Source organism: Trachypithecus francoisi, unplaced genomic scaffold (assembly GCF_009764315.1).
Source record: "Trachypithecus francoisi isolate TF-2019V2 unplaced genomic scaffold, Tfra_2.0 Contig01585, whole genome shotgun sequence".
NCBI classification, from domain to species: domain Eukaryota; kingdom Metazoa; phylum Chordata; class Mammalia; order Primates; family Cercopithecidae; genus Trachypithecus; species Trachypithecus francoisi.
Window position 1 is genome coordinate 8,233,247 of NW_022681444.1, and position 13,915 is coordinate 8,247,161.

The window sequence follows — 13,915 nt, forward strand, 5'->3', positions numbered from 1 at the left end:
TGCTGTTTTACTGGGGCTGTGGTTGCGGTGATCAGGGCTTTGGAGCCGGGAGACCAAACTGGGAAACTCCTGATGTAGAGAAGTTTTTGAAGGCGGGCCTGGGGTCACAACTCCCAGCTGCTTTTTACGAGCAAGAGACTTCACCTCTCTAAACCTCAACCTTCCCTCCTGTCCAGTGGGTTCGCAGCCAGACAGTCTTTTACTCACTGCTTACTGGGTGCCCTCTGGAGTCTGGGCAGGTGCCAGACTCTGAGAAGACAGCCAGCAACCAGCCCTGGCCTGAGGGATGAAAGCCGGGCCTTCCAGCGCTGGCTCTCCTTAGGGTTTCTCATCCTTACTCAGCTCCCGGGGGCTACGGTGGGGAGAGGGGCTCTGGGAGCTGCAGAAGGCCCGGGCTGCCGGCACCCGCCCGATAGAAGTGAGCACGGAACTCTCTGCGCCAGTGGAACTTTTATCCCCGCTTCCACCTCGAAGGGTTTGAACGCTTCCCCAGGGCCAAGAGGCAAGTCTCTCGAAGGACGGCTGCGGCCACCCCCCGCCCCTAAGTTACATGGGTCGCAGCCACTGCCGCCCTCCTTGGCGCCGCCAGCCCGCGGGCCAGGGCCAGGAGCCGCGAGCCGCCTGCAGCCCCGCCGGCGCGCCCCTGGGAGGGTAAGCCGGCGCCGGGCCCGGGCGGGGACCTGGTGGGAGGCGGGTGGAGGTGGGGACGAGGCCGGGGGAGGCGGAACCCGCCCATCTGCAGGTGGCCGTAAACCCTGAGCGGCTCCAGGCGGGGGCCGGGCCTGGGGGCGGGGTCTGTGGCGCGCGTTCCCCCCACGTGTCCCTGGTCTCCGGCCCTGCCCCCCGGGCCCTGTGCTTATAACCTGGTATGAGCACCCCTGCCGGCCCTGCTCTGCCGTCTGCCACCGCTGCCCGAGCCCGGTAAGGAGCCCTCGGCCCCTCTCGCTGCCCACTCCCTAGCCTAGGGCGCCCCCTTTCCGGGCGCAGCCGAGGAGGCGGAGGAGACGCGTGTTCCCGGGCCCGCGGAGGCAGAGGGCGGACCCCCTATCGCCACTCGCCGGGGACTGGGACCCAGGCTGGAGGGAAGAGGCTCCCGATGCTCAGACGCCTGGCGTCGGATCCCAGGTTCCTGGAGCCTGCAGGACGCGGGGGGACGTGAGTCCCCGGGTCCGAGGAGCGGGTCTGGTTATTTGTTCCCTGCGCAGCCGGGTTCCTTCAGGACTCCTTCGCGGATCCGGCTTCCTCTGTGTCGTGAAGCCCCCACATGGAGACCTGGGGAGTCCGGAGCGTGTGGAGGGCTCCCGATTCTCTCTCCCTCTCTCCGACTCGCCGTCTGTCTCCACCTCTATTTCTCTGCGTAACACCAGGATTCCAGCCCCTCTGGGGCTTGGACGTATCGCTTTCCCCGCAGCCTCAGTTTACCCTGGACAGATGGGTATGGTGGCCCTGGCTCCCTTCCCTGCAGGGGGCGGCACCCGTCTCTCCCCGGTGGGGCTGGCAGTCTCGGGGCCTCGCGGCGGGTTTCCTGCTGGCCTGGACTGGGCTCTGTGGGAGGGGCGGTACCAGGAATATCCTCTATCCGGGCTGCTGTTGCCTTTGGCCCCTCTGCGACTGCGCCCTCCAGGGAGGCAGGGTCATTGTGAAAGAGAGGAAACTCCTCTCCCAGTCTGCCAGGGCTGTTCCTGAGGAGGGCTGGCCTGGCCTCAGGATTCTCTGAGAAGTGGAGAGTCCACTCCCAAGCAGCCGGGTCAGGCTGCAGGTCTCACGGCAGGAACAGACCTGTTCTCTCCCCAGGGGCAGATCAAGACCTAGGGGACCTGGGCTTTGATCCTCCGGCTCCCAGCAAGCACACACCCGGTGATGGGGAGAGCTGGTGAGGCCTTGGCTCAGACTCCAGATTCCCAAGCTTCCCTTTCATTTTCTTTTCTTTCTAAAAATTTATCAGAGATGTGGACTCATCATGTCGCCCAGGCTGGCCTCGAGCTCCAGGGCTCAAGCGATCCTCCTCCCTCTGGCCTCCTAAATTGCTGGGATTACAGGCTTGAGCCACCCAAGGCGCCTGGCCCCCAAACTTCAGTCTGTTAGAGCTGGCTGGGGCTGAGGGCTCAGGAAACATAGGCAGATAGTGTGAGGCTGCTAAGGGCTCTGTATAGACTGTTGGGCGCTGGGCCTGGGTCCAATTGCACAATAACTGTGCCTGGGGTTAGGTTCTGATGAGAAGGAGGGAGTAGCAGCCACACAGACTGGGAAGCTTGGCTAGGAGCAGGAACTGGAGGAGTCTCCTTTCCAAACTCCCTCTCCCTCCCAGACCCCTTTGGCCCAGGGCCTGGGGCAGGGAGCTTGGGGATGGGGGCCGGGCCCTGTCCTGGAGGGGCCATCTGTGCACCATGCTGAGGAGTAATTCTGGTTCTGCTCTGTGTGGGTGGATCAAGTGAATGAATAGTGACTCCTGCCTGCTGAGCGCCTGGGCAAGGGCAGGCACATGGTAAGAGGGAAGGGGAGGTCCCACTCTCAGCAGTCTCCTTGCTTGGGAAGCAGGCCCAGGGCCCCAGGAGCTTTGGGGTGGAGCCAGGTCCAGAACTGCCTGCTGCACACGCACTTCCCCCTCCCAACCCGGGCCCATCTCATCTTTGGCCTGTGGGTGCTGGAAGGCCAGCCAGGTCAACCAGATGCCTCATTTGAGCACTGAGTACACAGCCCCTGAAGTCAGTGGTTTGCCTGTGGGCACCGGGCACCCATGTAGAAAGAGGTAACTTCGCTGGAATTCAGAGTCTAAGGCTCTGTTTTCTGATGTAGCTTTGGGCAAAGTTGATCTTCCAGGGCGTGGCTCCCTCCCCAGAATTGGGGGAGACCAGGCACCCCCAGGCACTTTGATATGAGTTGAGTGAGTGAAGAATGTGCCCTTCCTCCATCACCAAAGACAAACCGAGCTCAGCTGAGTTAGAATGTCAGAGAGGGGTTGCAGGGGAACCTGCCACGGGGCAGTAGGCCTGAGCTGTAGCACACAGGCTCTCCGGACGAATAGTGGGCAGGTTGACTATGATGCACTGGGGGACTGGTTTTCTGGAAGGTGTGTAGAGCAAAGGGGAGAAGATCCGAGGTCTCCTAGGAGCCAGGGAGAGAAGGGACGAGTGCAGGGAAGAGCAAGTGGCCTGTAGTCAGGCTGGGTTTGAAGCCACTAGCCTGTGACTTTGGCGAGCCGCTTAGCCTCTGCCTCTGCCTCTGTAAATAGGTGGCAATGGTAGTCTCCACCTTAAGATGATGCACCTGTGACTCTGAACATAGTAGCTGCTCTTGTTGTCATTCCAGCTCTGACGTTTTCAAGCAGCACGAGTTTTCCTTAGTGTCAAGCGGGCGCCCAGGCTGGCCTGCTTGCTGGAAGCTGAACAGATGGCTGTGGCTGGGGCCACAGAGAACGCCATCCCAATGAAAGCCAGGTAGCTCTGGTACCTTGATGCAAGGCCACCTTCCCTCCTCCCAGGTGTCTCTTCTGGTGAAGGAGGGCTGGAGGGCAGTGGGCATTTGCCAAGGAGCTGGAAAAACCTGCTGTGGCCCTTTCTGGGGGATGTGGTGGGGGTGGAGCTGGGACTAAGGGAGGCTGAACTCAGCCAGGATCTGCCTGCCAGGCGCAGCTCCCAGGAAGAAAGCTCAATGTCCGGGAGGGTCAGAACCCAGAGGGCTGTTAGGTTGTACAGATGGGGAAATTGAGGCTTAGTAAGCCAGGAACTTGGCTGAGGTCAGCCATGACAGTGGTGCACAGAGCTTAGTGGACACATGCTTGGTGCCCAGCTCTGGGCTCCTTCCCCCAGCATCTCACCAAATCCTTACAGTCGCCCTGTGGGGAGCAGGCTGTTCGAACCCCCATTTTGCAGCTGAGCAGTTATGCTAGAGAGCTGGAGCCACTCAAACCCATGTCTGGTGGCCTTGACCTGTGTGCTATGCCTGGAGTGAGCACTCACTGAATTGCAGCTGCCATTCCTTCTCTCCCTGTCACTTCCTCCCTGACATCAAGCTTCAGTTAGTTTTTGCCTTGGGCTGCAAATGCAGCTTAGGGACCTGCTGAGGCTGAGGGAGGAGGGTGCCCCACCCGCTGCTGGGAGGGCAGGAGCAATGCTGCTGTCTGATTACATCATTTTCCCAAGCCCATCTGCCCAGCTCATTTCTCTGCATGCATACACAGGCCCCAACACCCACACACATGTGCATGCACACAGGCACACATGTGCAAGCCCAAACACATTACAAACACGCATGCAAGCACACACATTGTGTACTCTCAGGTACACACCCTTGGGTGAGTACACACACACACACACACACACACAGTCTCAGGTACACACACACACACACAGTCTCAGGTACACACGCCAAGTCCATGCATTGCTTCACAATGCCCAGCCCCAGAGGCTGAGGGCCTCGCTACAGCCCATACCTGCCCAGATACAGCCTGGCAGGCAGGAGGGGCTCACTGGTTTCATTTTGTTTATTTAAGACAGAATTTCACTCTGTCACCCAGGCTGGAGTGTGGTGGCACGATCTTGGCTCACTGCAACCTTTACCTCCCGGGTTCAAGTGATTCTTATACCTCAGCCTCCCGAGTAGCTGGGACTATAGGTGCATGCCACCACACTCAGCTAATTTTTGTATTTTTAGTAGAAATGGGGTTTTGCCATGTTGGCCAGGCTGGTCTGGAACTCCTGACCTCAAGTGATCCACCCACCTCGGCCGTCCAAAGTGCTTGGATTACAGGCGTGAGCCACCGTGCTCGGCCATGAGAGCGTGTATAGGACTCCGCAGCTTCGGGGCGCCCCAGCCCTCTTTTTGCAGTGAGGAGCTGACCTCCAGAGAGTGGAACTAGCAGCATTGTTCTAAGTGCCTGCCACAGGCATCTGGGAGATGGTCCCTGTTTCCATGGAGCTCGTAGTTGGGGAGAGGGCAGTTAGATTACAGCATGATGGCCAGATGTGGTGGCCCATGCCTGGAATCCCAGCACTTTGAGAGGCTGAGGCAGGCAGATCGTTTGAGTCCAGGAGTTCAAGACTAGCCTGGGCAAGGTGGTGAAACCTGATCTCTACAAAAAATACAAAAATGAGGCAGGTGTGGTGGCATGTGCCTGTAGTCCCAGCTACTTGGGGCTAGTGGCACTGAGCTGGGGTGGAAGGATCCCTTGAGCCCAGGAGGTCGAGGCTGTGGTGAGCTGAGATTGCATCACTGCACTCCAGTCTAGGTGACAGAATGAGACCCTGTCTGAAAAAAAAAAAAAAAAAAAAAGGAAGGAGGATAGAGCTCTGATAGGCAGGAGGCATGGCGGGTCACTGAGGCGATGCAGGTGTTTCTGCAGGGCTGCCCCTCCCTGTGCCTACCCTCTTGGCTCCAGGTGCCTCTGGGAGGGGGCAGGAGCAGGGGTGACTCTCAGAACTGGGTGAATCTTGGGCCAGCATCATCAGATCACACTTGCCCAGGACTTCCCTTCCTTGAGTCTGCCCGAGAGGGGTGGTGGTCTCGTACCTGCGAGCAGTGGGTTAAGGAGCTGAGCCGATGTGAGTTTGAGTCCTGACTCAAACAAGACGCAGGGCAAAGTTCCTTAGCCCAAGCCTCAGTTGTCCTGCCTCTAAAATGAAAAGAACCCCAAATGGAAGGGGTCGGCCTAAGACGGACATGTCCATTCCCTTGATTGTGGAGTTGGTGTCACAGGCGCATCCGCAGGCTGAAACTTGCTAAATTGGACACCAAAAACTATGCGATAATTTTTGTAGCTCATGAATGTGCTGATTGGGTATTCTCGTGTGTTTTCGAGGTGCCACCCTCAAACTTTGTTATGGTGTTGGCTCATTACCCATCTGATATTAAAAAAATGCAATTTATGATCTGTCAAGTAGACCTCAAGAGAGCTGTTTTAAAACATACAACAGAATTTCCCCCAACCCAACCACACCACCCACGCCATCACACACAAACAGGGGTAAGCTTGCACGCATTTCCTGAATGCCTTCTGGGGAGGGGGCAGGGGGCAGGACAGGTGGCTCTGGGGCTCCTGGGCTTCCCCCGCTCAGTGAGGCTGCTCACAGGAGATTGGGTGGCTGGGAGGTAAGGTTTACGCCCTCTGGGATGGCCCGGGCTGCTTGCAGGCAGCTGAGTAGCTTTGCTTTTGCAGAGTGGTTCACTGCACGGTGAAGACAGATTCCAGACACCAGGAACTCACGCCTTCAATCCCAGGTACTGCCCACCTTAAGCCCTCCCTGCCTCCCTTTCTCCCTCCTTCCCTCCAGCCTGCGTGGCCAATTGCCTGGCTGCAGTTGCCATGGATACCACCTGCTGGCTCCAGGGTCAGGGCCTGCTGAGTCACCGGCAACTCGGGGACAGGGGGTTGGATGCCCAGTAGGGACGTTGTGGGCACCGACCAGAACCACCTCCTCTCCCCTAGCTGCGTGGCTCGTGAGGTGCTTCCCCTTCTAAGTCCAAAGGGCAGCACAGGCGTGTGAGCCCCGGCTGACTGGCGGGTGGGACCGCGCAACAAGACGCGACTGAATACTCATGTGACGGGGCTCCGAAGTCCACCTGGCTACACGGCTGCGCACTGCGGCACAGGCCGGGAGGCTTGGGAGAGCCACTTCCTCTCCCTGAGCTTCCAGGCACATGGACAGTGCTCAGGATAGCGATGCCTGCATCACTGCAATGTTGATGGCCGGGTGAGCCTTCGGGGCTCCACTTCCCCAGTAGTGTCTAATAAAGACCCTGGGTGACTCTGACCTTGTGACGTTGGTCAGACTCAGCTGGAAACATTCCCATGCACAGCAAACATGCCCTGTACATTCAGGAAACGTGGGATGCTAGGGCCAGGTGTCCACAGAGGCTGGAACCAGGAGGCCTGGGCCCACATCTGCCCCTGCTGCTTGTTGATCGGATGACCTAGGGCACGTGACCTCGTCTCGCTAACCCTGGTTTCCTATTCAGCACATTGGACACAGTAAAGGCACCCAAGCCCAGGACCACAGGAGGCATGTGGGGGAGGCAGAGTGAGCCCAAGGGCAGCCCAGGATTCAGGGAGAGCCCTCGGGGAAGAAGCATGGCTGCAAAGACCTAGGAGACAGGAGGCCGTGGTGCCTTCAGGACGCTTCATTGTGGCGGAGGGTGGAGCAGGATGGGAGACCGCAAGCACTTAGGGCCTGGCTGCAGAGGGCTCCATCTGTCCCCCTCCTGGGAAGGGTCGCTGGTTGCAGAGGTTTTAGGCCTCTGCCTATCTATCGCCTTCCCTCCCTGGGCCTCAGTTTCTCTGCCTGCACACTGGGGGAGTTGGTCTCTGAGTCGCTGCAAACTGGGCATTGGCAGAGTTGAATTCAGAGGTGCTCACATTTGGAGAGACACCATGTCTAAAATTCCAACCAGTGAAGGTTCCATGGGGTTCCAGGTAGGAGAGGGACTGGGGCTGGGCACCTGCCCCACAGCATCCTGCTCCACCTGCAGGTGGGTGGCGTCACTGCACACTGGGGAAGCACGGATTCGTGTGCCCTCTGTGACCCTGAGCCTACCACTGACCTCTCTGAGCCCTGCTGTCTGCCTCCCCAGTAGGGATGACGACTGCTACTTCATGGGGTTGTACTGGAGGCTCAGGGGCACAGGGAGATCCAGCTGAGGCTCCCAGGGCCCTGCCAGTGCTTGGCAAGGAGCAGTTCTGATGGGGGATGTGTCAGCTGCCAGAGGCTCAGAGCCAAGGCCCCTCCCACATCTGTCTGCGTGCATTCTTCACATCCTGGCCTTGGGCCAAACTGCTCAGCTTCAGCCGCCTTACCTCCCTGCTGGGGGATCAGGTCCAAGAGATGCCTCTCCCCGGCCAGCCTAGGACGGCAGTCAGCATTCCCAGGCCCCAGCGTGGTCCGTGGGGGTGTGTGCAGACTGTGCAAGGTCAGGGTCCCCAGGGGTGGCAGGCGCTGAAGGTGAACATCCTGTTCCCGACCTCCAGTGGCAGCTTGCCCGGGAGACAAGGCTGTCCAGGGCCAAGGCTGGGGTGGGGCCATCTGCAGGGGCTGGCGGGGGGCACTGGTTGTCTCAGGGTCACTCAGGTTCTTCCTCGACTCCCACCAGACACTATGTCCAGCAAAGGCTCCGTGGTTCTGGCCTACAGTGGCGGCCTGGACACCTCGTGCATCCTCGTGTGGCTGAAGGAACAAGGCTACGACGTCATTGCCTATCTGGTGAGGGAGCAACCTGGGTGTCTGTCTTCCTGCGTGTCCCGCAGCCTGTTCTGTCTGCCCCCTGCCAGCCTCTGTCCGGGTTGTCAGCCTGTCTGCTCACCGTCACTCACCCAAGCCTGGCCTCTTCTCTCTAAGCCTGTCTTGAACTGGAACTAGGAAAATAGCTTCTCGTTGTACTGCCTCACTTTCTCTATATGCAAATCGGCCATCCTTGAGATGCCTTCCAGAGCCAGGTGATGGGGGCGCAGGGAGGGCACAGCAGTGACCTTGGCAGTGCTGCTGGTCAGCCTGCTTGCAGAGAGACGGTGGGCTGGGACCTGCTGCCAGCCCTGGGAAGGCACACAGTCTTCCCATCTCCAGAGGACGCTGTCAGCCTGCAGTAATTCCACAAAGATTGTGGAAACCCGAGCTGGAAGGACGCTGGGGGTCCCCTGGTTCTGGGATGGGAAATCGGTCACGGGTAATGGCTTATGTGTGATGCCACTTCCCTATCCAGGGCCCAAAGGAGTCATTCCTCTCAAACCAGCTCCTGTCCGACTGAACCTGGCCACAGCTCTGAGTTCTTATCTGTGTGACTGTGCCATTCAGGACTGTTGCGTGTAAATTTTAGAAACTCAACTCAAACCAACTTATGCGAAAAGGAAAGGGAAAAGACAATTCTTGGCTCACATAACGGAGAAGTCCAGGGGTAGGATGGCTTCAGGCAGGGCTGGATCCAGGTGCTTCTAAGATCCGTCTCCAACTCTACTTGGCTTCATTCTTGGCCTCTCCACAGGGCAGGCAAGGTTCATGGTCACCCTCATAGCCCACCTTTCCCAAAAAGGAGGGCTTACTCCCAGTAGGGCCCATGGGAACCCACTGTGCATTAGTCACTACGACTGCATCATGGGGTGCGAGGTTTGGGCCATGAGCCTGCTCCTACAATGGGCAGGATTTGTTTCTCTCCATCCCTGTGGAATGTGGTCCACCCAGGAAAGAAGGTTCTGTTTCCAGAGGAAGTGAGGCTGGGTCTCTGGACAGACAAAACTGAGCTCTTGCCAAAAGTGACTTGTTTGCTGGCATATCGGCGTGTCTAACCGCACCCAATGCCCTTGTCATTCAGGTTGGGGAAAGTGAGGCCCAGGGGAAGAAATACTTCGCTCACAGTCACCTGGTGGGTGAGAGCACAGCTTTGAGGGGCTGCAAAGAGCCCAGGGTGTATCCATCTCACTGTAGGCAGCACAGCGGGGCAATCCGAGCAGGAGCTGGCCGTATAGAGCCCTGGGATACCACCTGGGGGATTTAAAAGCTGAATGTGATTCAGAGAAGCACCTGCAGCTGGGCTTTGGCAACATTCCAGTGTCTGGTGAGCAGAATAAAGGGCGTGAGGGCTGAGGCCAGGATCTGGGCAGCAGGCCAGAGTCCAGGCAGCAGGAAGCATGGCAGTGTCTAGACAGGGGCCGTCGGACCCCGAGGTCAGGGCACCAGCCGCAGGGACAGGGCTGGAAGTTCCTGAGCACAGGCTTCTCTGCCTCCCGCCTCTTCAGCTGCCTTAGGATGGCCCAGTCTTTGACTGGGGAGGAGAACTGGAGGCTAGGAAGGCCCTGACAAGCTAATCTTTGCACTGGCCGAGAAAGAGTTTTCTGGAAAAGACAGATAAGTTTCAGGAGAACCCTAGACCTTCCAGCAATGACTGCAGCCTGTGTGGCCGGGGCCAGGGTCAGCCAGTGCTCCAACCCACGGAAGCCGCCGGCCAGCACCACGTTGCAATCCAGCTCCCTATCTCACCTCCTGGAAGAATCTCACCTCTCCAAGCCTTGGACTTTGTCCTTTTTCCTTCTTACTGTGACTTGGCCATGGAATGGAAGCTGTCTCTGTAGCAGGGGATGGGGGGCTGCTGTATGTGGACGGTGCGAACCCAGGGCTCCCCACAGGCGCTGATAGGACCTCTCTGCTTCTGCTCCTCAGGCCAACATTGGCCAGAAGGAAGACTTCGAGGAAGCCAGGAAGAAGGCACTGAAGCTTGGGGCCAAAAAGGTACCAGGTGGGAGGCAGGGGTTTGGGCTGGGAGTGGGGCAGTGATGTGGAGGAACAGTGGTGGATGGTTCTGCTCCAGGGATCCCATCCCTTCCAATGTGTCTTCTTGCTTCTAAGAGTATGAGATCTGCTCTCAGGTGTGTGAATACTCTTGTTTTTCTGCCTCCCCCAGGCCCTCTTCCACCCACTCACCTTCCCATGCAGGTGGAGTGTCTCTTCCCCACCCACCTACCTACCCTTCTCTTTTATCTCTCTGTCCATCTATGCACCCACTCACCCTCTTTTATCTCTGTTTATCCACTCATCCACATATCCATCCATCATTCATCCCTCCATTAGCTATCCATCCATCATCCATCCATCCATCCATCATCCATCTACCCATTCATCATCCATTCATTCATCCATTATTCATCATACATCATTCATCCATCCATTACCCATCCATCCATCTACCCAGTCATCCATCATCTGTCCATCACCCGTCCATCCATTCACCCATCATCCATCCATCCATCTGTCCATCCATCCATCCATCCATTCATCCATCATCCATCATCCACCCATCCATCCATCATCCATCCATCCATCCATCATTCATCATCCATTCATTCATCCATTATTCATCGTACATCGTTCATCCATCCATTACCCATCCATCCATCTACCCAGTCATCCATCATCCATCCATCACCCGTCCATCCATTCACCCATCATCCATCCATCCATCTTTCCATCCATCCATCCATCCATTCATCCATCATCCATCCATCCACCCATCCATCATCCATCCATCCATCCATCCATCCATCATCCATCCATTCATCCATCATCCACCCATCTATCCATCCATTCATCCATCATCCATCCACCTATCCATCCATCACCCATCCACCCATCCATCATCCATCATTCATCCATCCATTACCCATCCACCCATCACCCATCATCCATTCATCATCCGTCCATCCATTCACCCATCATCCATCCATCTATCCATCCATCTCCATCCATTCATCCATAGTCCATCCATCCATTCACACATCATCCATCCACCCATCCATCCATCCATCATCCATCTATCCATCCATCATCCATCCATTCATCCATCATCCATCCATCCATTCATCCATCCACCCATCATCCATCCATCCATCATCCATCCATCCATCATCCATCCATTCATCCATCATCCATCCATTCATCCATCATCCATCCATCCACCCATCCATTCACCCATCATCCATTCATCCATCATCCATCTATCCATCCATCATCCATTTATTCATCCATCATCCATCCATCCATCCACCATTCATCATCCTTCCATGCATCATCCATTCATCCATCCATCATCTACCCAGTCATCCATCCATCATCCATCCATCCATTCCACTATCCATCCATCCATCCACATATCCATCTGTCATTAATCCCTCCACTTTCTTTTTTTTTTTTTTTTAATTTTTTTTTGAGACGGAGTCTCGCTCTGTCGCCCAGGCTGGAGTGTAGTGGCCGGATCTCAGCTCACTGCAAGCTCCGCCTCCCAGGTTCACGTCATTCTCCTGCCTCAGCCTCCCGAGTAGCTGGGACTACAGGCGCCCGCCACCTCACCCGGCTAGTTTTTTGTATTTTTTAGTAGAGATGGGGTTTCACCATGTTCGCCAGGATGGTCTGGATCTCCTGACCTCGTGATCCACCCGTCTCGGCCTCCCAAAGTACTGGGATTACAGGCTTGAGCCACCGCGCCCGGCCCAATCCCTCCATTTTCTATCCATCTATTCATCCAGACAGCCATTCGTCTATCCATCCCCCATCCATCCATCCCTCCATCCTTCATCCATCCACCATTTTTCCATCCATCCATTCATCCATCCATCCAACTGTCGTCCATCATCCATCCATCTGTCCATCATCCCCCTACATATCCTTCCCTCTTTTATCTCTCTGTCTACCCATTCTTCCATTCATTCAACGGAATCAGAAAACTCATTGAGTCTGGTGCATTGATTGTGAATCCAGGCATATGGCAGGCAGACCCCTGTCCCATACGGGGCATACATGGTGAACAGGGTCATCAGGACCCCTGCTCACATGTGCTCACTCCGCATGGAGAAGCCCTTGCCACTCGTGCCCCTTCATTTGGGGGAGTGAGCAGGGGACATAACAGGGATGATGTGCAAGACCACCAGCCCACCTGCCGGGTCAGAACTGATCCCCTCTGTGGGGTGCTTCTGCAGGGTTGCCAGGGTAATTAGCATGTTAAAATGGACATGTTAAAATTAGCATGTTAAAATGAGGGAGTGGATGCCCCAGTTCCAAGTCACCTACTGGCCACAGGACTGGAACTAGAATGTCCCTCCTTGGTTCTGTGTCTCCCAAGTGCTGGAGAGAAGAGGGGTTGTCTGAGCAGTAGCCCAGGATGGGGAGAAAGAGCCCTGAGTGTTGAAGATTCAAGTGCACTTTCAGCAGCGCAGAAGCAGGGCTTTGTGCACAGCTTCAGCTTTTGTCCTTTACTCTAAATGAGCAGTTCTCAAACCTTTGGGTCTTGGGAACCCTCTACACTCTAATTTACATGGAGTTTTTCCATATTTATTTTCTTGCATATAACATTAGGATGGGCCAGGAGCAGTGGCTCATGCCTGTAATCCCAGCACTTTGAGAGGCCGAGGCGGGTGGATCACCTGAGGTCAGGAGTTCAAGCCCAGCCTAGCCAACATGGTGAAACCCCGTCTCTACTAAAAATACAAAAGTTAGCTGGGCGTGATGGTGGGTGCCGTAATCCCAGCTACTCGGGAAGCTGAGGCAGGAGAATCACTTGAACCCGGGAGGCGGAGGTTGCAGTGAGCCGAGATCACACCATTGCACTCCAGCCTGGGCAACAACAGCGAAACTCCGTCTCAAAAAAAAAAAAAAAAACCAACCAACCAAACAAACAAACAAAACACACTTATCCTAATGTTTTTTATATATCCTTAGTCCCAATTGCTTTCTTTTCTTTGCCTTTTATTTCATTTTTTTAAAAGGATTTTTTCAAAATAATTATAGACACAGGAAGTTGCAAAAGCAGTACTAAGAATTTCTCGGCTCTTAAAAATTATTGAAGGGCTTGGCTGGGTGCAGTGGCTCACACTTGTAATCCTAGCACTTTGGGAGGCTGAAGTGGGCAGATCTCTTGAGGTCAGGAGTTCGAGATCAGCCTGGCCAACCAGCCTGGTTTCTTTAGTAGGGAAACCCCACATGCCTGTAGTCCCAGCCACTTGGGAGGCTGAGGCAGCAGGAACCTGGAAGGCAGAGGTTGCAATGAGCCAAGATTGCACCTCTGCACTCCAGTCTGGATGACAGAGTGAGAGTCCATTTCAAAAAAAAAAAAATTATTGAAGGCCTTAGAGAACTTTTGTGGATAATATCTGTTGATATTTATCATATTAGAAATAAAAGCTGAAATTTTTTAAATAAACAGTACATGTTAACATAAGTAACATTATGCTTATGAAAAATAACTATTTTCTCAAACAAAAAATTTTAGTAAGAATCTTATTGGCTTCCATTTTTGCAAATCTCTTTAATGTCTGGCTTAACAGAAAACAGATGGACTCTTGTAGTGGTTTTCTGCATTAACCTGTTATTGTTGGCTTGTTTCTTTGTTTTTCTCTTTTAGCCTCCCAGGGCCTCCTTGCTATGTGATCCCTTGTTTTATTGAAGTC

The 13,915-nt window shown here is 55.4% G+C and overlaps 1 protein-coding gene and 1 non-coding gene across 3 annotated transcripts in view; both read left to right on the plus strand.

The window, feature by feature from the left end:
- Nucleotides 1–631: 631 nt before the first annotated feature.
- The window catches only part of ASS1 (argininosuccinate synthase 1), a 57,737-nt gene continuing 44,453 nt past the window's right edge, over nt 632–13,915 (plus strand). Inside the window, exons 1-4 of one of the 2 annotated variants that reach the window (XM_033193981.1) lie at nt 632–921; nt 6,155–6,216; nt 8,083–8,192; nt 10,140–10,208. In XM_033193981.1, coding sequence (XP_033049872.1) covers nt 869–921; nt 6,155–6,216; nt 8,083–8,192; nt 10,140–10,208 — 294 coding nt within the window. In that variant the 5' untranslated portion in view covers nt 632–868. The remainder of the gene's footprint in view (nt 922–6,154; nt 6,217–8,082; nt 8,193–10,139; nt 10,209–13,915) is intronic. The other variant, XM_033193991.1, reaches the window with a different exon arrangement.
- Nucleotides 5,747–5,846, plus strand: LOC117074031. The gene has a single exon (XR_004433505.1). It is a non-coding gene; the product is annotated as a small nucleolar RNA U13 (small nucleolar RNA).